The following is a 25,753-nucleotide window of genomic DNA, read 5'->3' as shown; positions in this document are numbered from 1 at the left end:
AGAAGACACAGAAACCACCACTGATGAATTCAGTGATGACAAGGCATAGTATACTGATTCTGGAACCAAGAAGAAAGACTAAAGTCACCTGGAGTTGGAAGGAGGGGGACATGGAGCTGGGGTAAGGATGGAAAGAGAGGGTGATAAACTGAGAGCTCTCAGGCCAACTCTGTAAGCCTTGCAATTTTGCCTAGGAAATAGTTTAGAGTCATAATTTTCAAAAGACCAGTAAAGGGCATGAGGAAGAGTTTGGCTTTGCTCAAGCTGAAGCTACTTCAAGACCTAAGCTTTGAGACAAGGTAATCTGAAGCAAAGGAAGAAGTGAGAAGCAAAAAGGAGGATGAGGAGGTGAACAAGAAGAAAGAACACATGAGGAGGAACCAACAGAAAAACTCAGGCAACATGAAAAACCAAAACAGAGGAACTCCCCAAAGGGACCATGAGGCAGCTACTGCAGAAGACTCCACCTATAAAGAGTTAATGGATTTGACAGAAAGGGAATTTAAAATATAGATGATAAAGACAATAAAAGGAATGGAAGAGAAAATGAAAAGACAGAACCAAAAGAAGGATAAGAGATATGTAGAATCAAGAAAGGATATGGTGGAGCTTAAGGACATGAGGGAGACAATCAGGGAATGTAAAGATGCGGTACAGAGTATCAAAATTAGGTTAGACCATGGAGAAGGAAGAACCTCAGAACTAGAGGATAAAGTTTTTGAGTTAACTTTAAAGAGGCATAAAAGAAGAGAGAGAAAGCAGAACAGACACTTGGAGAACTATGAGACTCCATGAAGTGTGCAAACCTATGAATAATAGGGATTCTTGAAGGGGAAGAAGATCGTCCTGAAGGAAGGGAAACCCCACTGGAGACTATCATAAATGAAAACTTCCCAAGTTTTACTAAAGACCCTGACACACTTCTTTCAGATGGACATCGAACCCTGGGTCATCTCAACTAAAACAGAGCTTCTCCAAGACACACTGTAATGAACCTGTCCAAAGATGAAAAAAAAAAAAAAAAATACTGCAAGCAGCCAGGAGTAAGTGCCAACTGACCTATGGAGGCAGAGCCATTTGGATGACAGCACACTTTTCAACTGAAACTTTCCAAGCCAGAAGAACATGGTCATCTACCTTCAACATTCTTAAAACAATTTTCAGGGCTGGGCATGGTGGCTCACACCTGTAATCCCAGCACTCTGGGAGGCCAAGGTGAGTGGATTGCCTGAGCTCAGGAGTTTGAGACCAGCCTAAGCAAGAGTGAGACCCTGTCTCTAAAAAATAGAGGGGTGTTACGGTGGGCGCCTGTAGTCCCAGCTACTTGGGAGGCTGAGGCAAGAGAACCACTTGAGCCCAAGAGTTTGAGGTTGTTATGAGCTGTGATGCCATGGCAATCTACCAAGGGCAACAGAGTAAGACTGTCTCAAGAAAAGAAAAAAAAAAAGAAAGAAAGAAAGAAAAAAGAAAAACACTGTTCTAGAGTAAGATTCTTAACCTTGGCTGTGTAATGCAGCCACCTGAGGAGCTTTAAATAAACACTGATGCTTGTGACCTACCCCAAGAGATTGATTTATTGGTCTGAGATTCAGCCTGAGCATAAAAATTTGTAAAAGTACCCAAGCAGATTTTTTTAAAATTTACCTTTTATCAAAACATATGTTACAAACCATACAGTCACCCATTGAAAGTGTGCAGTGAAATGTTTTTAGTATAGTTACAGGGTAGCACAATCATCGACACAGCCTAATTTTAGAATATTTTTGTCCTCCCCAAAGAAATTCTGCACCAGCCAGGTGCAGTGGTTGATGCCTGTAATCTCAGAACTTTGGGAGGCTGAAGTGGAATGATCCTTCCTGAGGCCAGGAGTTTGAGATCAGCTTGAGCAACATAGCAAGACCCCTGCCTCTAAAAAACTTTTTAAAAACCTAGCTGGGCACAGTGGTGTGCACCTGTAATACTACCTACCCAGGAGTTGAGGCAGAAGGGCCTTTAAGCCCAGGAATTTGACGCTACAGTGAGCTATGATAGCAGCACTATCCTCCAGCCTGGGTGACAGAATGAACCTTGTTTCACCATAAAACAAAGAAACGAAAGAAATCTTGCATCCATTAGCAATCACTCTTCTCTTTCTACTCTACCCCATCCAAATGTTTCATATAAATGAAATTATACACTATGTGGCCTTTTCTGACTGGCTTTTTTCACTGAGCATAATGTTTTCCAGGTCCATCCATGTTGTAACATGTAGTAAACACTTCATTCCTTTATATGGCTGAATAGTATTCCATTGTATGAACAGACCACATTTATCAGTTGATGACATCTGAGTTGTTTCCACTTTTTGGCTACTAGGAATAATCTCCTATTATGAACATTCATGTACAAGTTTTCATGTGAACACTTGGTTTCATTTCTCTTGATCATACAACAAGCACTGGAATTACTGGGTCTTATGGTAACTCTAGATTTAACCTTCTGAGGACCCACCAAACTGTTTTCTAAAGCAGTTGAATCATTTTTTTTTTTTTTTTTCAGGCTAGTCAAGCGAAGCAGTGGGAGTGGACAAAGAACAAGGAATCTGTAACTGGTTGTGATCAATTAGTTGTAAACACCACTGGCAGTTGAATCATTTTATACAATGTACCAGTGTTTTAATTTCTCCACATCCTTGCCAACACTTATTAACATCCACCCTTTTGATTAGAGCCATCCTAGTTGGTATGAACTGATAACTTCATTGTGGCTTTGATTTGCATTTTCCTAATAATGATGTTGAGCATCATATTTTATTGGGCTGTAAGAATTTCTCATATATTCTGGATGTAAGTCCTTTATCAGATACATGATTTCTAATATTTTATCCCATTCTGTGGGTTGTCCTCTTGCTTTCTTGACAGGATCAACTGCACAACAAAAGTTTAAATTTTTAATGTAGTCCAACATATCTATTTTTTATTGCTTTTGGTATTATATCTAAGAAACCAATGGCTGACCCAAAGTCACAGAGATTTATTCCTAAGTTTTCTACTAGGAGTTTTATGGTTTTAGCTCTAACATTTAGGTCTATGATTCATTTCAGTTAAATTTTTTTGTATGTTGTGAGATAAGATTCCAATATAATTCTTTTTGCTTTTATTATCTATTATTATAGAATTGACACATAGCGATTCTATGTATTTATGGGCTACAGTGTGATATTTCAATACAAGTATACCATGTATAGGGATCAAATTTGGGCAATTAGCACGTCTACCACCTCAAACATTTATATTTCTTTGTACTGGGAAGAAATTCAATATCCACTCATCTAGCTGTTCAAAAATATACAATAAATTGTTGTTAATTATAGTTACCCTATAGTGCTTATTTGTTCTAAGACATTTTTGGTGGAGCTTTTAGGGTTTTCTATACATAATATCATGTCATCTGCAGACAGGGACAATATGACTTTCTCCTTTCCAGTTTGGATGCCTTTACTTCTTTCTCTTGGGCAAATGCTCTGGCTAGTACTTCCAATACTATGTTGAATAAAAATAGTGGTGAAAGCAGGGATCCTTGTCTTATTCCAACTCTTTGAGGAAAAGTTGTCACCTTATGGGTACAGGCGATTGCACTAATGTACATAGCTATTATTTAACAATTAAAAAAAAAAAGAAAGTTGTCACCTTTCCCTCATTCGGTATGCCATGGGGCATGGGCTTTATTGTATTGATACCTGCCTTCTATACCTAATTTGTTAAGAGTTGTTATTATGATGAGATATTGAATTTTATCAATCACTTTTCTGCATCTATTAAGATGATCATATAGATTTTTTTCTTCATCCTTTTGATATAATGTGCCATTTTTATTGATTTGCATGCATTGAACCATTTTTGCACTTTTGGGATAAATCCCACTTGATTATGGTGAATGATTTTTTTAATGTGCCATTGGATTTGGGTTGCTAGTATTTTTTTTTTTTTTTTGAGCATTTTTACACATAGTTTTACTGGGGATATTGGCCTATAGTTTTCTTTTTGTGTCCTAGTCTGGTTTTCAAATCAGGGTAAAGCTGGCATTGTAGAAGGTTAGAAGAATTACCTCCTCTTCGATTTTCTGGAAGGCTTTGAGAATAACTGTTAAATATTTGGTAAAATTTTATAGTGAAGCCATTGGATACCTTTTCTTTGATAGGAGACTTTATTACTTTATTCATTGTTATTACTCATAATTGGTCTACTCAGGTTTTCTATTTCTTCTTGGTTCAATCTTGATAGTTTGTATGTGTCCAGAAATTCATCCACTGGGTTTTCTAATTTTTTGGCATATAGTTATTCATAACAGTCTCTAGTGATCCTTTGTATTTCTGTGGTTTTAGTTGTAATGTCTCCTTTTTTTGTTTGTTATTTAATTTGGGTCTTTTTTTGATTAGTCCAGCTAATGATTTTTCAGTTTGTTTATCTTTTCAAAAACAAACTTTTCATTTCATTGATCTTTTGCATTGTCTTTCAGTCTCAATTTTGTTTATTTCTGCTTTGATCTTTATTATTTCTTTTCTTCTACTGATTTTGGATTTGGTTTGGTTTTACTTTTCCAATTCCTTGAGAGGCACCATTTGGTTGTTTATTTGCAATCTTTCTACTTTTGAAACGTAGGCATTTATTGCTATACATTTCCCACTTAGCTTTTGCTATATCCTTTAGGTTTTAGTATGTTGTATTTTTATTTCATTTGTTTCAAGACATTTTAAAATTCTCTTCTTAATTTATTCATTGATCCATTGGTCATTCTGAATCATGTTGTTTAATTTCTAAGTATTTGTACAATTATAAAAGTTCTTGTTATTTATTTCTAGTTATATTCCATTGTGGTCAGAGAAGGTACTTGATATGATTTCAATTCTTTTAAATTTGTTGAGACTTGTTTTGTGGTCTAACTCGTAGTTTATTCTGGAGAATATTCTATGTATTAATGAAAAGAATGTACTCTGCAACTATTGGATAAAATGTTTTATAAATGTCTGTTAGGTCCACATAGTATAAATTGCAGTTTAAATACAATGTTTATTTATTTATTTATTTATTTTTGTTCTAGGTGATCTCTCCATTGCTAATAATGGGCTACTAAGGCCGGGCGCAGTGGCTAACTCTGGGAGGCTGAGGTGGGTGGACGGCCTGAGCTCACAGGTCTGAGATCAGCCTGAGCCAGAGCAAGACCCCATCTCTAAAAATACCTGGGCATTGTGGCGGGCACCTGTAGTCCCAGCTACTTGGGAGGCTGAGGTAAGAGAATTGCTTGCTCAAGAGTTTGAGGTTGCTGTGAGCTATGATGCAACATCACTCTATTGAGGGTGACAAAGTGAGACTCTATCTAAATAAATAATATAATAATAATAATAATAATGGGCTACTGAAGCCTTTAACTATTACCATATTGCATATAAAACTGTTACATCCTCTTCCTAAATGGATATTTTATCATTATACAATAGTGTTCTTTGTCGCTCTTTATAATTTTTGGCTTAAAGTCTATTTTACCTAATATAAATATAGTTACTCCTACTTGCTTTTGGTTTCCATTTGCATAGAACATCTCTTTCCATCCCATCACTTTCAGTTCTTATATGTCAATTTATAGATGAAATAAGTTCCTTAAAAATTTTCAACTATTATTTCTTTAGATAAGTTTCTATGCCTTTCCTTTCTCTTCTCTTTCTGGAACTCCCCTAATATGAATATTGTTCACTAAATGGTGTCTGTAGGCTTTCTTCACTCTTTTTCACTATTCTTTTCTCTCTCCCCCCCCCCCCCCCCACTCCCTTCACTTTCAGAGAAGCTAATCTCTTCTAGCTTAGAGATTCTTTCTTCTGCCTGGTAAATTATACTGTTTAAACTCTATTATATTTTTTATTTCATTCATTCAATTTTTTAATTTACACAGGATTTCTTTTGGCTCTTTTTAAAAGATTAATATCTCTGTTGAATTTCTCTTTCATAACAGGAACTGTCTTCCTGGTTTTGTTGAATTGTCTATCTGTATTTTTTTGTACCTTTTTGAGTTTCCTTAAGGTCATTATTTTGAATTCCTTTTCTGGTTATTCATTGATTTCTTTTGCATCAGGGTCTGTTACTAGAAAGTTCTATGTTCCTGGGTGATATCCTATTTCCTTGCCTTTTCACGTTTCTTGTGTCCTTCTGTTGATATATCTGTGTACATGGTAGAACAAGTGCCTTTCCCAAACTTTCTAGAATGGCTTTTATAGAGAAAGACTTTTCCTCTGCAATTGGGTTTTAGGGTGCTAACTGGAAATGGTACGGAGACTCCCTTTCCAGATAGGTGCATATAGCCTCTGTGCAGCCTCTTTGAATGTGTTCAACAACAGCAATAACTATAGACACTTCAGTGGCTCCTAAGCTCTAGAAGTTTGTGGTAGCAACAGCATAGGTTGTTAATGTCCTTGGTATCAATGACTTTTGGGGTCCTCCTATTCTCATTTTCCTCACAATGGGGAGTCTTAGGCATAGAGTTCTTCTTGGTGCCAGATCTGACACAGCCCAATCTAGCTGTAGCAGCACTGGAGCCAGATGCAGGTACTCATAGCAGGTATGGGGTCAGGGTCCAAGGCTCAGGGCCTCATCTGGGTCCTGGGGTACAGGTCTACTCTGTGTGGCAGGGTTAGATGTAAGTTTCCCACAGAGTCAGATCTGTGACTCTGAAGTACCCTCTAGTACCTCATATCCAGGGGGCTGATGTTTCTACATACTTCTATCCCTGGTGCAGTGCACAGCATTCATTTGGCTTTGGGAAGGAGTGCTCTGGAGGTCTAGTCCCAGAAATCAGTGTATGGCTGCAATTCAGGAACCCGAGCCAATATGGCTCAGTGGCAACTAGAGTCCCAGGGAATGAGGCACCATGTAGTAGTGACTCTAGATCTTGGGATAGTGAGGCTCAGCAGTGTCCCAGACCATGTGAAGCCAGCTATAGTGGCAGCAAGTACCCTAGAATGACAGAACATAGCTGCCCTTTGGGCCCTTAGAGTCAAAAAACAACAGAGCATTATCTCCACACCCCAGGGAGAGGAGTATCTCAGCAGCTCAGACTTTAGGGAGCTAGTGCAGTTCTGGGAAAGCAAAGTATTAGAGTTGTTTGACATGTAGGACAGAGTGTCTCAGCTCAATCACTGCTCTTTTTCCCTAGGACGTAGAAACACACGGTAGTAACACACCAGCTTAGCCCTGGTATATGCAGCTGCTCAGATTCCCCAGGGGACAGTATGCTGCTTCAGCACGGGCCCAGGGTGTATTACTGTTCTGGGTGATCTAGACACCATTTCCTGGGATACAGAGCTCTGTTTCAGGTTAGGTAGTGGGGTATATGACCACTGTGGGCATCCAAGGCACCATTTCCTGGGATAGCACAAAGGAGGCATGGTGCTCTGAGCAACACCCAGGGCGTCGGGTACCACTTCAGCTCTAGCTCAAGCAGGCAGGGAGAACAGCTCTGCCTCTGGTTGGCCCCACAGGAAAGGGCATAATAGCTGCTCACGGCTCAGCTTGAGAATCTGGGTCATTGGACTGGGGTGGTTTGGTGGTAGCTCAGCATCAGAGATGACGGGGTGCCAGGCCTGCTCATACCTAGTGCAATATACTCCAGCTGCAGTTCCAATCCAAGATGACATGGTACATAGCTATGTGGGCCACAGGGGGAGGGACACAGGACACTTCTCGGGGGGAGTACTTCTATGTGGACTCCAGGCAGCCTCCCTCAGCTGAACTTCGGGCCTATAAGGACCCCAGTGGTGAGGCCTTTCGGTGTCCAAGGAGTTGATGGGGTTGCTGATCCTGTTGCTTGCCTTTTCACTGCAGGGAAAAGCTTCTCCTGGTTCCCTTTGGTTCCTGTTGGGAATGGGGTGGTGGTGAAGGCTCAGCATTTCTTTGTGTTTCCTAAGGGGCGGTCCTGAGTTCCTATGTGTTTTAGCATTTTTGTGTCTCCTCTCATGCACGTTCATTAAATTACTTTCATCAAAATGAAGTGATTTATTCATTGTCCAGCTGTCTTTTTGAGGGGGATAAACATGAGGGGCTTCCAGCCAGCCATCCTGCTGAGCTCATTCTCCTTCAACTTCATTCTTTTGCATGTGGATATCCAGTTGGCCTTTCCCAATGGAACTACCTTGGGCTCCTTGTAAAAATGCAAGTTCATTTTTGATACATATCTAAAATTGAGAATCACTGCTCTCTAGCCTTGCTACGTGAAGTCGCAATTCAATTGTATGTTCTAAATTCTTAATTTTTTTCCTACAGAGCAAGAGATGGGTACCTAGCTTTTAGGGCACTTACGTAATACACCCATATGTAAGGATAATTTCTTTCCCCTTGAAAGAAATTCCTGGTTCATCAAAAAGCATTTTAAGAAATCAAATTTATTGATACCTTGCTATAATCAGTCTGTTACTATGTCCCTTCAAAGGAATATTAGTAACGGAAACACAAAGTTTTAGCATAATGACACAATTTTTTCCTTAAAGTTGGGATGAAGAAAAAAAAGTACATGTTGTACGTTTATAACACAGTTTCAGCAAAATCAACTGTGTGATCATTACAGTCTTGTAGAGCCCAGAGTGGCCTTATCAAACCCATAAAATAGTTATGGAACTGATAATTATCAGTTCTGAAGGCTTCACTCTCTCCTAGACAGTACAACATTATCTGTGAGCTCAAAGGCTTCCAGGGTGTACATCCCAACCCCGCCAATGACTGACTATATAAACTGGGGCTTTGTTTCTCTCATTAGCAGAATGTAGAGAAAAGTATTCATCTTACAAAGTTCTTATAAGAATTAATCGAGGCAACGAAACCCCCTTTATTGCAAAATACGGATCTTGACTCTGCAGACATGGAAATAATATACCATCAATATAAGACTGTAACCTGAGATACAGACACAAGAAGGATCTCAAGATAAAGTGGAGTGTGAATACTTCTATCCATCCCTTTATGAAACACACTGAGATAGAATAAAACTGTAATTTCTAAGACATAATTATGATGTTTCTTCCTATCTACAGTTTCTTTTTAGAAAAGCATCAGTGTCTATATAGCAAAGGCTCACAGTCTACTCATTATAAAGTATATATTTAAAAAATACAAAAAAAAATTGTTATCTAGGAATTTTCCTTATTTTTTGGTTTAGGCAGATGGTTTAGTTTAGCTGTATAAGCTGTCTTCATTAGACTGTTGATTCCATTTGTGAAATTTAAATCTCTGAATAATGACTGACGATGTTCATGAGAAATGATTTTTCAATAATCAGACAAGTTCACGGTATGTCCTGGTTTTAGGTGGAATAAAGTAATGAGTGTGTTGTGTCCATTCATTGAGCTTATTTTAAGGCTCCACAAACAAATACCTGTATTAACTGCAAATGCCTCTATTAACAAAAGAGCTGATCATTTGTCCTCATCCTCTTCTCTTGAAAGACTCATTAAGTGATATCCTGTTGTCTCTGATGATATATGAGTATTCCATTTCAATTTACCCCCAAATCTCACATTTTCCAAATTAGTTTTATTTACAAAAACAGGGTGAGTCACTGATCAGGGACTAGTTTCCAATATGCTATAAATATTTTCTAAAAGTCTACAGTTTCAGACACTGAGATCACAGTGCTGTCCACTTATAAATAGAGTTTCCAGTTTTTGACTTTCATTTTCCTACTAGTTGAAGGGTGGGGCAGTGAAACATTTCCCATAAATAAATGAAATGCTATGACATTCCATACTTCCTTTACCACTAGCTGCTGACCATCTGTCATAAAAGACACACCCTGGAAGGCAGTACCAAAGTTTTAGAATTTGAAATGGCCATGACCATGTTTTCTGAGAAGAAATTTTACAGGAAAAAGCCCAGCTATGGATTGCAACACGGAAGAGCCATCCACTGGATCATTTCTCCCCTGTTAACCCTTGTAAGCACGGTCATCATCACTGTCATCTTCACTTCTGGCTACTGAGCTCTACTGTGTTCTAGGCACTGCATAAATCCTCACGTTAGTGGCCTGTGAGGAAGGCACTGCGGTTGTCCCGTTTTATACAAGGTAATTAAAAAGGTTAAGTAACTTGCTCAAGATCATACCAATAACAAATGGAGGAGACAGGATTAGAACCGGATCTAGCCACAGGCTATACACCATCCTAATGAAGTTCCTTTTCTTCATGTGTGTGTGAAGGTGACATTGAGTTTACCTAAATCTCATGCTCTGTGCAAAGCCATTTGAATATCCGAATATTACCATGCATAGTCTAGGCATGCAAATTATAAAATTTTAATTAAATTTGGTGAGGAAATATAAAGTAATATAAAGTTAAATTCATTTATTATAGGGTTACAAGGGGGAAGATATTTTTTCATGTACATTTTTATGAAGGAGGCTTCAAAAAGCCTATATAAAAACTTAGTTTTTAAGTAGGCGACTCAAGAAAAAGTAATGTTATCAAAAATCACTGAATCACCATTAATATAATCTTTTCCTATTCATTACTGAAAAATAATTGGTTAAGACTTCTGGGTTAGTGTCAGGATAAACCAGAGAGCCAAATGTGACTTTCATCCAATTTCCATTTTTAATACCCATGAAGAATTACAAAAAGATGAAAACTGGCAAGGGCCCTGGAAACTAAAGAGGAGACCAGATGCCAGAGTCCCGAGGGGCTTTTCACTGATGCCAGTGCTGAGGACATTAACAACACATTCTTGGATTCTACCATGAGAATCGAAACCTGGTCCCAAAGAAAGCAGAAAATCATGGATTCATGTTGTTTACCTCAAACAGTGGGACTCAGGGACTACACTAAAGAAAAGGTGAGTGATGCTGTCCCATGAGCTGTGCTCAGAGCTAGCCCCTCACACGCCCCCTCCCCTCCACCCCGGGCTGCCTCCCTCTCCATGTCACCCAAGCAGCCGACACGGGACTGACGCGAGAAGACAGGGAAGAGACAAGGCATGATCTGTGGCTTCCTAGAGTCTGAAACCACCAGCAAGACACTCTGGAGCAGCCCTCAGAGCGCTCAAGGCTGTGGGTGGGGTAGAAGTCCTTTTATCAAAGACCCTGGCAAAGTGGGGAATCAAAAATGACATACCTTTCCTTAAACATTTTGTTTTAACTTAAAGACACACCCAGATACACAGATAGTCTTTGAATGGTAGACTCTGAATGCAGGGTTTTGAGCTCCCTATCGTCTTTTTTTCATAACCACACGTATAATGCTCCATCTACAGATTCTAGTGCTATTTTTCTGCAAGAGGAGCAAGAACCTAAGAACATGTGAATTTCTAGATTTTCATAGAATAATGGCAGCCGTCTACATTTAAATCTTTCCATGTGTTCTCCTTAAAAACCATAGTGCTCGCCTGTAATCCTAGCACTCTGGGAGGCCAAGGCAGGTGGATTTCCTGAGCTCACGGGTTCAAGACCAGCCTGGGCAAGAGAAATACCCCCATTTCTTGAAATACCTGGGCATTGTGGTGAGTGCCTGTAGTCTCAGCTACTCAGGCGGCTGAGGCAAGACAATCACTTGAACAAGAGTCTGAGGTTGCTATGAGCTATGACGCCATGATACTCTACCAAGGGCAACAAGTAAGACTCTGTCCCCCCCCCCAAAAAATAATAATAATAAATAAACAAACATATTGACAAAGAAAGAGTAAAATCACCCAAACTGCAAGCCTACAACACAAGCAGAAGACGTTATATTTAAACCTCAAAAGATAAAGTGAGGAAACAACCCTCTGAAGAGTCAGTGCCAGTACCCAGCCTAGGACAGAGTCAGGCTAGGGTTATGCAAAAGAGGGTGAGCAGGTACAAAAGGGGAAGGGACTCAGAGCATGTCTGATAATAAGATAAACCCCAGAAAGACAGGGTCACACCAAAATAATGATGTGACAAAATAATGCTATAATGCTGCATCAGAGCAATGGATGCTGGAGGTTGAAAGGAAGTATGAGGAAGTAACTTGGACATGGAAGGGAGCAGGACAGAAATGGCCATCTTGGGGCAACACCAACGCTGAGAGAGGAGCAGAGGGAGAACAAGTGTCTTTTGGAAAAACAGTAAGGCCGGGAACGGTGGCTCATGCCTATCAGCCAAGCGCTCTGGAAGGTCACATGGGTGGATTGCCTGAGCTCAGGAGTTCAAGACCAGCGTGAGCAAGAGTGAGACTGTGTCTCTACTAAAAATAGAAAACCTAGCAAGGTATCATGGTGGGTACCTATACTGCCGGCTACTTGGGAGGCTGAGGCAAAAGAATCGCTGGAGCCCAAGAGTTTGAGGTTGCTGTGGGCTATAACACCATGGCCCTCTACCCAGGGTAACAGAGTAAGACAGTGTCTCAAAACACCTGTGGCTCAACAGAGTAGGGCGCTGGTCCCATATGCTGGAGGTGGTAGGTTCAAACCCAGCCCTGGACAAAAAAAAAAAAAAAAGAGAAGAAGAAGAAGGAGATGAACAGTAAAGGAAAAGAAAGAAGTGGCCAAAGATCAGGGTTGTACTAAAGCAACAGAGTATGGTAGAATCATGAGAACGTGGACCAGAAAGAAAGGAGCTGCATCTATTAAAGAAGCAGCATTCCACTGTGGCAATACAGGGCTCTTACACTAAGGAGTAAGTGAAACTCTCCAAATCCCATCTCCACAGACTGCCTGCTATTGCAGGTCCAGGAAAAGCTGGCATACATGAACACAGACAGCAACAACAAAAAGAACTCAGCATCTGTACACAGTTACCATACCAGTTAAAAAAAATAGGAAATGAGAATTCAAAAATTCAGCAAATGAAAATGTTCTCCTCTATTAAGGAATAAAAAAGTTACAAAGCAGAGGAAAACTATTATCTGGTACTTCAGCATGAATTAAATATAATTAAACCAGCAACTGCCAATATGTTAAAAAAAAGAAAAGATTCAGAAATTTTAGGCTCAGCGCCCATGGCATAGCAGTTATGGCGCCAGTCACATACACTGAAGTTGGCAGGTTTGTACCTGGCCCAGGCCAGCTAACCAACAATGACAACTGCAACAAAAAGACAGCCAGGCACTGGGGCGGGCACCTGTAGTCCCAGCTACTTGGGAGGCTAAGGCAAGAGAATCTCTTAAGCCCAAGAGCTGGAGGTTGCTGTGATTTGGGACGCCACGGCACTCTGCAGAGGGTGACAGAGTGAGATTCTGTCTCAAAAAAAAAAAAAAAAGGAAAAGAAAGAAATTTTAAAACTCAGACATCAAGCTAAAGGTAAAAAATGAACAAAAGGACAAAATCTCAGAAATAATGAGACATTATCTATATTAACATTCTCTATGTGAAACTCTGGAGAGGATATAAATGAAAAGAGAGAAAAAAGTTAAATCAAAATAAAGAAAAAAATAAAGTCAAAAAGGATCAGCAAGAAACTGATGGAAACAAAATATGTAGATGTAAAGATCACTATTGCCGCAAACTGGACTGCATGAAGAAGAAAAACAAACAACAGAAAATAATATTTAAAACTATATTTCACAAAACCTCTGATATAAAAGAAGATCTGAATGTACAGATTGCAAGAACCCGATTATATGTGGGAAAATCGATCCACTAGGGTCACCTTTGAGACATAGCCAGAAAAAGTCTTGAACTTTAATCAGTAACAATAATAATAGTGATAACAAAAATCTGGGCCTCCGGACAAGAGGACCAAGACATTTATTTGCAAAGGAAATAAGTGGTTAGCACTTAAATATACGATTGTAGATCTAAGACTAAAACCTGTGGATGAACAGAGATCAGTATTACATATTATATGCTTTGACAATGTAGAAATAATACAAATTATAATAAAACTGGAAGAGAAAGGAGAAAGGGTAAAGTTGCATAAACTACTTAACTTCTTTCTGGTTCTAAGTAGAAGTTGAAGATGTCAATTAAAGGTGACAAGCCAATAAAGGGTTCTAAATAAGAAAAAAGGTCTGGGTGCAGTGGCTCACTTTGGGAGGCTGAGCTGGGAGGATTACTTGAAACCAGGAGTTTGAGCCCCGCCTGAGCAAGAGTGGGATCCTGTCTCTGTGCATGGTGGCACCCCTCCCCCGCCTTTAGTCCCAGACACTTGGGAGCCTGAGGCAGGAGGATCACTTGAGCTCAGAAGTTTGAGGTTGCTGTGAGCTGTGATGATGCCACTGCACTATAGCTGGAGTGACAGAGAACGACTCTGTCTCAGAAGAAAAGAAAAAAGGAATAAAGGAACTGAAATGATTATATGAAGATATTAGTATAACGTGAGTACTAAAATAAAATATAAACTGTTCTAACTATTAAAAGAACTAATAAAAGGTATAGATAAAAGTAAACATGACAAAATAACATAACAAAACTAAGAATAAAAATAAGTCATAGCAATAAACTTGTCTACAAAAATAAAACGTTTTCAGATTGCATCACAAAGAGAAAACTAACACTATTCTCAATAACTACAGAACATACATCTGGGACACCAAGAAAGACTACATGCTGGGCCAAGTCTCACATTTAAAAGGATTAAAATAGTAAAAAATATGTCCTCTGATCATAACAGAAATTAACTAGATATCAATAATATAACTAGGGAAAGCCCAAAGTATTTGGAACCTAAACAACATACTTCCAAATACAAGGGTCAAAGAAGAAATAATCATTTGTGCCATAATCGCTATGAAACTTACCAAGAAGGCAATAGAAATACATTTTTTCATATACAAAAATTCAGAAAAAACTTATCATTTATGCACCTCCACTGAAAAATTACATTAAAATTAAAGGTATTAACACAATAACTAAGAAAAGGAGGTGAAGGCTATGTTAACCAGTTTGATGAAAATACTTCAAATTGTATATAAAACCAGCACATTGTACCCCATGATTGCATTAATATACACAGCTATGATCTAATAAAAAAAAACAAAAAAAATTATTTTAAAATATTAACCAACTAATCAAAAGATTAATTAAACTTAAGAACTAGTGAATGGGAAAGTTATAAAAGTGTTGGTAACATAAAAGATAATTAAACATACAGATCTCTCTTTTTTTTTTTAAGAGTCTTACTATGTCATACTTGGTAGAGTGCCGTGGCATCACAGCTCACAGCAACCTCCAACTCTTGAGCTTAAGAGATTCTCTTGCCTCAGCCTCCCAAGCTGAGACTACAGGCACATGCCACAAAGCCCAGCTACTTTTTTGTTGCAGTTGTCATTGTGGTTTAGCTGGCCCGGGCTGGGTTCGAATCTGCAGCCTCCGTGTATGTGGCTGGTGCCGTAACCACTGTGCTATGGGCGCTGAACCTAAACATATAGATCCATATGTGTATAATTTCACTACATGTGATTACAAAGCTGAGTGCAGAAGATGAAACTTCTTTGGGAAAGAACAGTTGTAAGATTTATAATATTGTATTTTGAAAAGCTGAGTCTATGATCCTAAAATGAATTAACACTCAATAGGAGAATGAAGCAGGAAAATACTGGGCAAGAAAGTAAACACCATAAAATTTTCTTTGGATACTTTTGCTTCCAGCAAAGACAGAGTAACCAAAAACCAGATTTACTTATTGTCCTGCTTAAAACAACCCAAAGAAAAACAGACAGGGCATTTAAAAAAAACAAACCCAGTTTTCAAACACTGCAGATTAGCAAAGGACACTAACCTTTGAAAGATGGGAAACGAAGATGAGTCTTATCATTGTCCAGCTTGCTACCTGGAAGAGTTTCCAAGCCCTGGTGCAGGGCGGGCAGCTCAGACGCTGCCCAGTGTACTCCCTGAGTTGAGGAGACAGAGCTGCAAGTCCAAGCAGACCAAGGGAGCTAGAGTTCATAGGTGGGAGTACCAGAGAAGAGAAAGCTGGTGCAAAGAACCATCAGACAGGATTAAAGAGAACAATGCTCAGCTTTTATGCAGGGCTGTGTGAATTGCCCCTGTTGCCATCAGCCAGACTGGAAACACTAATTCACAGGCCACTGGGGAGGTTACTAGAGAGGGTTTTGACTCAGTAGTGGGGAATAATAAGCCCTAGACTGAGCACTGCTCTGGGTCTGCCTAATAAATCATACAAACAGTACCCAAAAGGATCAAACTGTTTCCAGGTAACAACTACATCTCAAACAAAGATGATGTATAAAACTACGAGCACCCAAAGATATCTAGCACCCCAAAAGGGAAAATGTACAATGTTTGGCATCAAATTAAAGATTAAAAGGGATCTGACCCATAAGGAGGAGAATAATTAATCACAACCAACCCAGAACTAACACAGAAGTTAGAAATAGCAGGGGACATCAAAACCAAGTTATTATAATTGTGTTCTGTATGTTCAGAAAGTTAAATAGATACAAGGAGGATATTACAAGGATGCAAGTTGAATTTCTAAAAGTGAAAGCTACAATGCGTTAGATGAAAAAACATGGGATGGAATTCACAAAAGATTAGACATAAAGGCTTAGCAACAGAATCTATCCAAAATGAAATATAGAGGAAAAAAAAGACTCTTTTAAAAACTGAAAGGAGAATGAGTAAGCTGGGGACCAGCTTCAAGTGTCCAAGTGACAAGAATGAATATGTGCATTCTTTCCAAGTTAATTTATAGGCTGACTCTCACTCAACCCAATTTATAAAAAGCTGGTCTTTTAATTTAACAAAATTATTTTAGAGTTTGTCAGAGACAAATCAAAAAGTGAGACTCGTCAATAACGTTTTATGAAGGAAATACAATGAAGGAAAGGCTGACAATTATTTCTACCAGGTACTTAAGCATACTTTAAAAAAATAAGAATCAAACAGTGAGGTGCTAACATGAGAACAGAAAAGTCAGTGGACAAAAACTAAGGACCAAGACAAATCATAGTACTGATAAAAATGAAAGTCGTACCATAAACCAGTGAAAAGGGATATACTATTCTGGGGTGTCTTGTCAATATTTGGAAAAAAGTATCCTTATTCATTTATTTATTATTTTTTGAGACAGAGTCTCACTCTGTTGCCCAGACTAGAGCACTGTGGCATCAGCCTAGCTCACGGCAATCTCAGACTCCTGGGATTAAGCACTTCTTCTGCCTCAGTCTCCTGAGTAGATGGGACTACAGGCACCCACCACAATGCCTGGCTAGTTTTTCTATTTTTGGTAGAGATGGGGTCTCGCTCTTAGTCAGGCTGGTCTGAAACTCCTGGGCTCAAGTGATCCTCCCCCCTCGGCCTCCCAGAGTGCTGGGATTACAGGCATGAGCCCCGCCCCCTGCTCATGGATCATCATGCTTCACTGGGTTTCACAGCATCCGTGAAAGGGGATGAAAAGTGATTTATATTTTCTTCGACTTTCTTCTTCTCTTTTTTGAGACAGAGTCTCACTCTGTTGGCCCAGGTAGAGTGCATTGGCATCATCACAGCTCACAGCAACCTCAAACCTGGGGGCTCACGCATCCTTCTGCCTCAGCTCCCCAAGTAGCTGAGACTATAGGCACCTACCACAAGGCCTGGGTAATTTTTCTGTGTTTGGTAGAGACAAGGTTTTGTTCTTGCTCAGGCTGGTCTTAAACTCCTGAGCTCAGGGGATCCTCCTTACCTCAGCCTCCTAGAGTGTTAGGCTTACAGGCATGAGCCATTACACCCAACCTTCTTTCTTCTTGAAATGATATCCATGGGAAGGGGGAATGTCTTTACAACAACATATTAAGTGTTTTAGACTATTTTACATTATCAGATAATAGCCAATTGTCACCACTGTCTTGTTATGACACAGACATTTAAAAGAGTTCTCCATTGATAACAAAGAAAAATCATCCATACTATTATAATCAGGGGCTTGCTTTAAGTTTAATTAAAATTTAAATAAGTGGGTGGCGCCTGTGGCTCAAAGGAGGAGGGCGCTGGCCCCATATGCCGGAGGTGGTAGGTTCATACCCAGCCCTGGCCAAAACTGCAAAAAAAAAAAAAAATTTAAATAAGCATAGCTTTAAGTTTAATTAATGATAAAATAATTAAAAATCAATTTATGAAGTATGAACCTTTTGCTTTTCCTTCTTGTCAAACAACTGAAATGTCTTCAAACAACCTCTGCTTATCAAGGTGAAAAGCAGAAAAACCTACGGAATTGGAAAGAGCTTGGAGAAGTCATATTCCCTAGAAACGACAAACATGGTCTGTAGCTTAGAAAGAAGAAAAACGGAAGCAGCTGAAGGAGCTTTTATGGCAAATAATGTCATCACTCCAGAACTGCAGATAGTTCTCACATTTTGAAGCAAACTTAGGAGAAACTGATAACCATACAACTAGTTAAACCTCTGGTTGTCTCAGCACAGGCAATTCAATTTTTCCCCTGTTATTGGCATTCCTATTTCATGAACCTCTTTCGAAATTTTCAAAAACTACCCTCATGTTAAGAACGGTATTTCCATTTCTGGGAAAAAGTCCCAGACCTCTGGGCACAGATCAAGTATCTCTGACATTTGGCTGTCCATTTGTTTTTGCTGCTTTGGAAAAGAAGCTCTGACGTCAATGGCCTGGCTGGTCAATTTCTGTACCAGCAAGCATGGGTGTCCAGTGCTCTGCCCCTGACACTGGAAGAAGGCTTGCTCATGCCGTGGGAGGCATCAACTTCACTGATCCAGGGGTGAATCATTTTTAAAGAAACTTTTATCAAGAAATGAGGCACAATGAGAGTGGTTCTTCACTTATTAATGAGAAATTTGCTAAATTTCCAGAGAGCAAGGCTTAAAATGCTTGATTAAATTTTGGGAAGAGGCTCGGCACCTGTAGCTCAAGCTGCTAAGGCGCCGTCACATACACCAAAGCTGGCGGGTTCGAATCCAGCCTGGGCCTGCCAAACAACAATGATAACTACAACCAAAAAATAGCTGGGCGTTGTGGCGGGTGCCTATAGTCCCAGCTACTTGGGAGGCTGAGGCAAGAGAATTGCTTAAGACCAGGAGTTAGAGGTTGCTGTGAGCTGTGATACCACTGTACTCTACCCAGGGTAACAGCTTGAGGCTGTCTCAAAAAAAAAAAAAACTTTGGGAAGAAATTTTAGTTTTAAATAAAAAAGGAAAGCCCACTATCTCATGATTTAGCATACTTGGACAATAATTTTGGCCATATCTTTTGGTTAAAGCCCTGCAGTCACCATTACGTATATGCTGTTGAAGAACAAAGAGATGTTCCATAAGAGATTGGTCACTAGGAGAACATTCTAACACTGAAAAAACACCTGCAATTTGGAGCTAAAGGTGACCAATATTTTCCCAATTTCTCCACAGGCAGAAGCAAACATGAGCTAACCTCTTGAAAGGTTGCTTCTGATCAGGATACTCTTAAGACTGAAATGGGATTTATAATCCCAAATTTGGCCATATGGAGAAACATCAATGATGTGAACGCTGTCAGTGATAATAATCCCAGTAAGTTGAGGACAAAGGAAGTAATTAATAATGAATGCCATCATTTCTTGGTTCAAGCCTACTTTCTTCTTGTAAAGTATGCTATAGAGCTTTGATTCTATTTGCTACTTTTATAAGTAGCTTTTATAAACCAGGGTTTATAACATTTTTGGCACTAAAACACACACAAAGCAAAAATGAAAACTGATTGGATATGCTCCGCGTGTTGTCATACCAAAATCATTCAGACTTTTCTCCTACTTCATGCCAAACCTCTACAGCCTTTAATTTACACTGGAAGTTGGTGATAACCTGAACTGAAGTTCAAGTTTTGCTCTGCTTGAGAATTTTTGTTTCATTTCCTTTTTATCATGAGTGAGAGTTAAGTTTTGCATTAAAATTAGCAAGAGATATATAGGTTTGTAAAGAATGCTCTTTCATAATTTTCAATTTGTAATCACACAGAAAATAATGTGTAATTTCTAATATCCTAAAATAAGTTCTATCTAGATTTTTGTACATATGCTTAGGTACTTTTTTCTGTAAGTTTATGGTTCACATGAGGAAGATATCCATGTCAAAACATCAACAAAATTTAGAATAGAAAAAATATTTGCAATAAATGCAATAGTCAAAAAACTTGACATAAAGGAAATAAATCAGCAAGAAGATCCCCGTTCTTCAGTAAATTAATATAAAAAGACATGAAGTGAATACATCCAAAATACAAAGTATGAATGAATAGAAACAGTTAAAATTAATCTCTTTAATAATAAAACATCAAGTTAAAACAAAACCACTTTGTCAGCAAAGATTTTTTTTTTTTTGAGACAAGAGTCTTACTATGTCACCCTTGGTAGAGTGCTGTGGCGCCACAGCTCACAGCAATCTCAATTCCTGGGCCCAAGTGACTCTCTTGCCTCAGCCTCCCAAGTAGCTGTCCACCCCCATCCCCAGCTATTATTTTTGTTACAATTGTCATTGTTGCTTAGCTGGCCCGGGCCGGGTTCGAACCTGCCACCCTTGGTGTATGTGGCCCCATAAACAGTGTGTGACAGGTGCCAAGCCCAGCAAAGATTTTTTTTAAAGCTCTCTAAGAAAAAACCATGAGGATGAGCATTTTCATGCATCAATGGAGTAAGAATACATTGGTACAGTTTTTTTGGAAAGCAACTGTGTAATGAACATAAAATGCTTTTAAAATGGTCACTTTCTTTAGTTTGACACTCACATTTCATATCATTTATATTTAAGAGAAAAACTATAAAATGCAGACAGTGATTTTATGTATAAATAGTTCATTCTAGTATTATTATTTAGAAAAATAAAAAAAACAAAGTTAAAGAAATGGTTACATAAGTGTATCAAGTTACATCCATATGATTGAATATGCAGTCATTGTAACAGTGTTTATGAGTTTCTTGGATGACATCAAAAACCAATGATTTGAGCTGAACACAGAAGTTCATGACTGTAATCCCAGCACTTTGGGAAGCTGAGGCAGGAAGATCACTTGAGGCCAGGAGTTCAAGACCAGACTGGCAGTATAGTGAGATCCTATTTCTACCAAAAAAATTTAAAAATTAGTCGAGTGTGGTGGCTCATGCCTGTAGCCCTAGAGCTGCTTGAAGGCTGAGACAGGAGGACTGCTCGAGCCCAGGAGGTTGAAGTTACAGTGAGCTACGACCACACCACTGCACTCCTGCCTGGACAACACAGCAAGACCTTGTCTCTTAAAACAACTCCCCCTCCAAAGAAAACCCATGATCTGTGAAATGGGGAAGAAATATGTAGGAAAAAAAATTACAGTAGCTATTTTCAGGTGGCATTTGGATGCTTATTTTATTTTCTATAGTTTGTAAATTATCTACAATGAGCATATATTACTGATACTTGGGGATATTAAGTAAAATTTAAGTTAAACATAACAAATTTAGGTCATGGATAGAGGCAGAAATATTTTAAAGAAAGAGAAAACAAGTCATCCCATATGAATGAGCAAATAATGAGTACAAGGTTTCAAAATAATTGATGGGAGACAAGATTTTGCTCCTGCTTATTATTCAGTGGCATTAACTCTTCTGTGACTTGGATGCTAGTAAAGAAATGACTACCCAGTGCTATCAACTTTGCTGCTTGAAAAGTGATCTTTAAAGTTTGCTGAATTCTCCAAGGAAAATATAGAAACGTTGAGTTGCAAAACAATCTAAGGAAAATATAGAAACGTTGAGTTGCAAAACGTTATAAAGCCTATTGAATCAGATTTTCCCTTACCCTTCCCAGTGTCACCTTCTGGATGAGATTCATGAGCCAGAAGCCCACAGACTCCACGCTGTGAGAGGCTGGGCAGCTGGCTGGACACGTCTTCCATCCATTTCTAAATTCCTAAGACTTTAACCTTTAATCTTTAGTAGCTGTCAGACTTCCTTTGTATAAAACAATCTTATGCCAAACACTACTTTTTATGTTGAAATGTATTAATTATAGAAAAATTGATAATGTAAAAAGATAAGAAATAACCTATATGTCCAACAATTGGGGATTGATTAAAGTATGGCAGGTGAACACTGTGATTATGTGCAAGGTGGATTGTAAACTTAAATGCCCATAGGGACTAGGAAGGGAGCACAGGTAAGTGCAGTGGGCCCTGTGCTGGGAGTTGGGAGCAACGGAGACTGATGATTTGAAGAGTGAATACCATCTAAGGAAGCAACTATCTAATTCCAGTCAGCTGTTGGCCCAGTGATGCCAGAACTTCCTATTTTTTAAAAATTTTTATTTGTAAATAATTTCAGGTTACAAAATTTTGTGAAAATAAGACATAATAAAAGACTACCTATGCCCTTTACCTATAATCTTTTGTTTGATAATATTGGAGTCTAATTGAGTTCTCTCTCTCCCTGTATACACACACACACAATTTTTTTTCCTTGAACTCCCAGCATATTAAATACATCATGGCTCTTTACTCCTGAATACTCTTTTGTGTATTTCCTACTAACAGAAACCTGAAGCCTACCAGTTTTTGAGCTAGGACACCTGGAGTGGGATGAAGTAGAAAGGGTGTGAAAGTCTTCTTCTCCTGACCACTAGGGGACCAATTAGTGGCAAACACTCCACACTGAGCTATAACATCAAACAAAGGCTGAAAACCATTATAGCAGACAATAATCATTCCACCTGTCAAAACAATACCTCCAATATGTACACATGTATTTCTAAACAGGATATATGCATAAATCTACTAATATATACACTGTACCATAAAACATAGACTTCAAAAAGGATGAGATAAAATTAAATACAAATAGAAGATTCAGTTGGCTTGGCACCTGTAGCTCAGCGGCTAGGGTGCCAGCCACATACACTGGAGCTGGCGGGTTCGAGCCCGGCCCCGGCCTGCCAAATGACAATGACAACTGCAGCCAAAAAATAGCCAGGCTTTGTGGTGGGAGCCTGTAGTCCCAGCTACTCGGGAGGCTGAGGCAAGAGAATCGCTTAAGTCCAAGAGGGTGACATAGTGACAGTCTCAAAAAAAGAAGAAGAAGATTCCAAGTTTTCTGCCTGCACTCCAAGGAAGCCCCTCTCAGCCTCGAAGGCACATGCTTTTCCACCCCGGGGTCACTGCTCTGCACTGCGATGTCTATGCAGGAAAAGGACCACCGCTATTTCAAAAGCTCAGTCTGGGTCCTGCTCCCGCTCGCCTTAACATCTGCTAGCTCTCGCTAACACAACATACTTTTTTATGCCTTCATAGCTCTTATCACCTTGGAAGTCATCTTGCTTATTTACCCGTTTACTTGCTTAATACCTTCTCCCCCTTCTGGAAGATAAGCTCCTTGAGAACCAGGATCTTGCCTGTCTTGTTCATTCCTAATTTCTAAGCACCTTGAACAGGAGTGGCACGGTGCTTGTTAGATACCTATTAATGAATGAACCAAACATATCCCTAGCTCCTATTCCAGCTATTCCACTGGTTTGGTCCTCCATTCTTCTAGCAGCCAACAGGGCAGGTGCCCTGACCCGCAGCTGAAAGCTATCAATACCCTCACCCACTTCTAAGCAAAGCTTCTCAGCTATAGACCTTCGACAGAGGTGAGAGGCAGGGGAATCTTTTTCTTCATGTAAAATACAGACCCATGACCTCAAATTTAGAACTTAAAAAATAGATATATCAGTATAATGTTTCTAAAGGCAATTCTAAAACAAAAATCTTGTATTTGTGAGCTGAACTATCATTTTCACATAAAAGTTATTCTCATTCAGCTGGAGTCAAGCTGTTCTTGGAGTTTCTGTTCTAGGAGGGGCAGGGGGGAGATGTACGGGTACCTGATGGTTTCCCACACGTCGAAGCCGTCCAGAGGCTTGGTGCCATTGGTGTGCCCCCCGGCCAGCTTCACGAGCGTTGGCAGCCAGTCAGAGATGTGGATGAGCTCCCGGTTCTTCACACCCTTCTGTTTCAGCAAGGGGCTTGCCACGAAGCCCACCCCTCGGACACCTCCTTCCCACAGGCTCCATTTTCTTCCACGAAGGGGCCAGTTATTGCCCCCTGCCAAAGTCTGCCCTCCGTTATCTGAAACACAAGTGGGTCTTGGCATGAGCATGCTGTTAACCCTTAAATACATTTAAAAACAGAGACTTCTATGTATGTTATTATCAAATGGTGCTTCAGGAATAAGATAACTCCTTACCCCTCCATACTAACCGCCCTCTTCACCTGACACTGCCATCTATCACACGGCCATATCCAAGATCCAAGGTGGCACACATCTGATATGAGACCTACAAATCCTCCACCTATAGAGCCACTGAAAAACAAGGCTGTCCTCTGATGGTATGTGCTTTGAAGAGATCCCTGTGCCCAGCAACTAAGTTTCAAGTGCATATGTGTAATTTTGTATAGCACAGGAGAACAAGTCTGTGGAAGTTGGGGCCCTGCCCATAGGTGAAAAGAAAACTTGGAGTGAGTTTCTGTTAGTAATTTTAAGTTCCTGGTAAGTGGGGACAGTGGATCTTTTGGTTTTTCTTTTGGAAAAATGTTCTAGCATTTAAACTGGTAATTGAATTAACATTCTGCTCCCTGGTCAGCTGAGCTCTTTCGTAAGTGTGAAAGTTGAAGATTCCTCCAGTGGTTTATAATTATCTCTGTTAGCAGAGCAATTGGGTGGCAAAAATAATTGCAAGGGCTGGGTTATGAACCTGCCACCCTCGGTATATGGGGCCGGCGCCCTACTCACTGAGCCACAGGCACCACCAAAAAATAGCCGAGCGTTGTGGCGGGCGCCTGTAGTCCCACCTGCTCGGGAGGCTGAGGCAGGAGAATTGTGGAAGCCCAAGAGCTAGAGGTTGCTGTGAGTTCTGTGACATCATGGCACTCTACCAAAGGTGGTAAAGTGAGACTCTGTCTCTACAAAAAAAAAAATAATAATAATAAATAAATAATTGCAAGGAAAACTCCTCTAGGTGGTGAGATAAAGCTTCATCATGTGCGATGCCAGGGAAGAGAAGGTTTCTCTAAGACAAGGGGGGACAGGGAACACTGGCAAAGACAGGCTAGAAGCCCCTGGGGTTACTGAAGTCAAGTACTTCACCAGCCAAGCAAGGGCTCAGGGTTAAGTATTAAGTTGGACTGTAGAAAACACAACGTGATAGTTCTTGTATACCAAGGTTACAGAATCAGACAGAGCTCCAAAAGTATTCACACACTTATGTGACTTTACAGACACATTTTAAATAATGCTTATTTTGCACGTATTCCCTTTTAATTAAACATTTATTAAAAACCACTATTACCCAAATGACCACACGAGGGCAGTATGACAGATGTGCTCTGCAGAGCGTTAACTCATCAAGATCTATTGCAGAAACCAGAGATCTAGCAAAGCGCCGGATGTACACGGCACCAGCTCCCACTTTGCTCTCACATTCTCTCTCAGAGAGTCTGGAGTCAGACAGACCTCCAAGGTGGTGCTCGCTGGCGCTGGGACCAGGGGCAATATGCTACCTCAGCTTCCTCCTCTTTAATATGGAAATAATAATTCCTACTTGTCTCAGTCCATTTTGTGTTGCTGTAACAGAATACCTGAGGCTAGGTAACTTATAAAGAAAAGAGGCTTATTTGGCTCCCCATGCTGGTGACTGGTAAATCCAAGAGCATGCACCACGTCTGCTTGGCTCCTGGTGAGGGCTCTGGGCTGCTTTATAACACGGAGGAGAACTGCACAGGAAAATGGGTACTTGAAAAGTGGGACCCAACAGGAGAAAGAACTTACTTTATAACAACTTGCTCTTGTGGGAACTAATCCAAGAGCAAGAACTCACTCCAGTCAGATGGCATTTGACTACTCATGT

The 25,753-nt window shown here is 39.7% G+C and overlaps 1 protein-coding gene across 1 annotated transcript in view; it reads right to left on the bottom strand.

Annotated features, from left to right (window-relative positions):
- Nucleotides 1–25,753, bottom strand: part of ARSB (arylsulfatase B) — a 198,117-nt gene that overhangs the window by 64,331 nt on the left and 108,033 nt on the right. The window contains exon 5 of the mRNA XM_053587824.1: nucleotides 23,732–23,975. Coding sequence (XP_053443799.1) covers nucleotides 23,732–23,975 — 244 coding nt within the window. The remainder of the gene's footprint in view (nucleotides 1–23,731; nucleotides 23,976–25,753) is intronic.

This window comes from Nycticebus coucang, chromosome 1 (genome assembly GCF_027406575.1).
Source record: "Nycticebus coucang isolate mNycCou1 chromosome 1, mNycCou1.pri, whole genome shotgun sequence".
Taxonomy (NCBI): Eukaryota; Metazoa; Chordata; class Mammalia; order Primates; family Lorisidae; genus Nycticebus; species Nycticebus coucang.
Note: the sequence above shows the minus strand (reverse complement) of the source record. Positions and strands in the feature narration are given on the sequence as shown.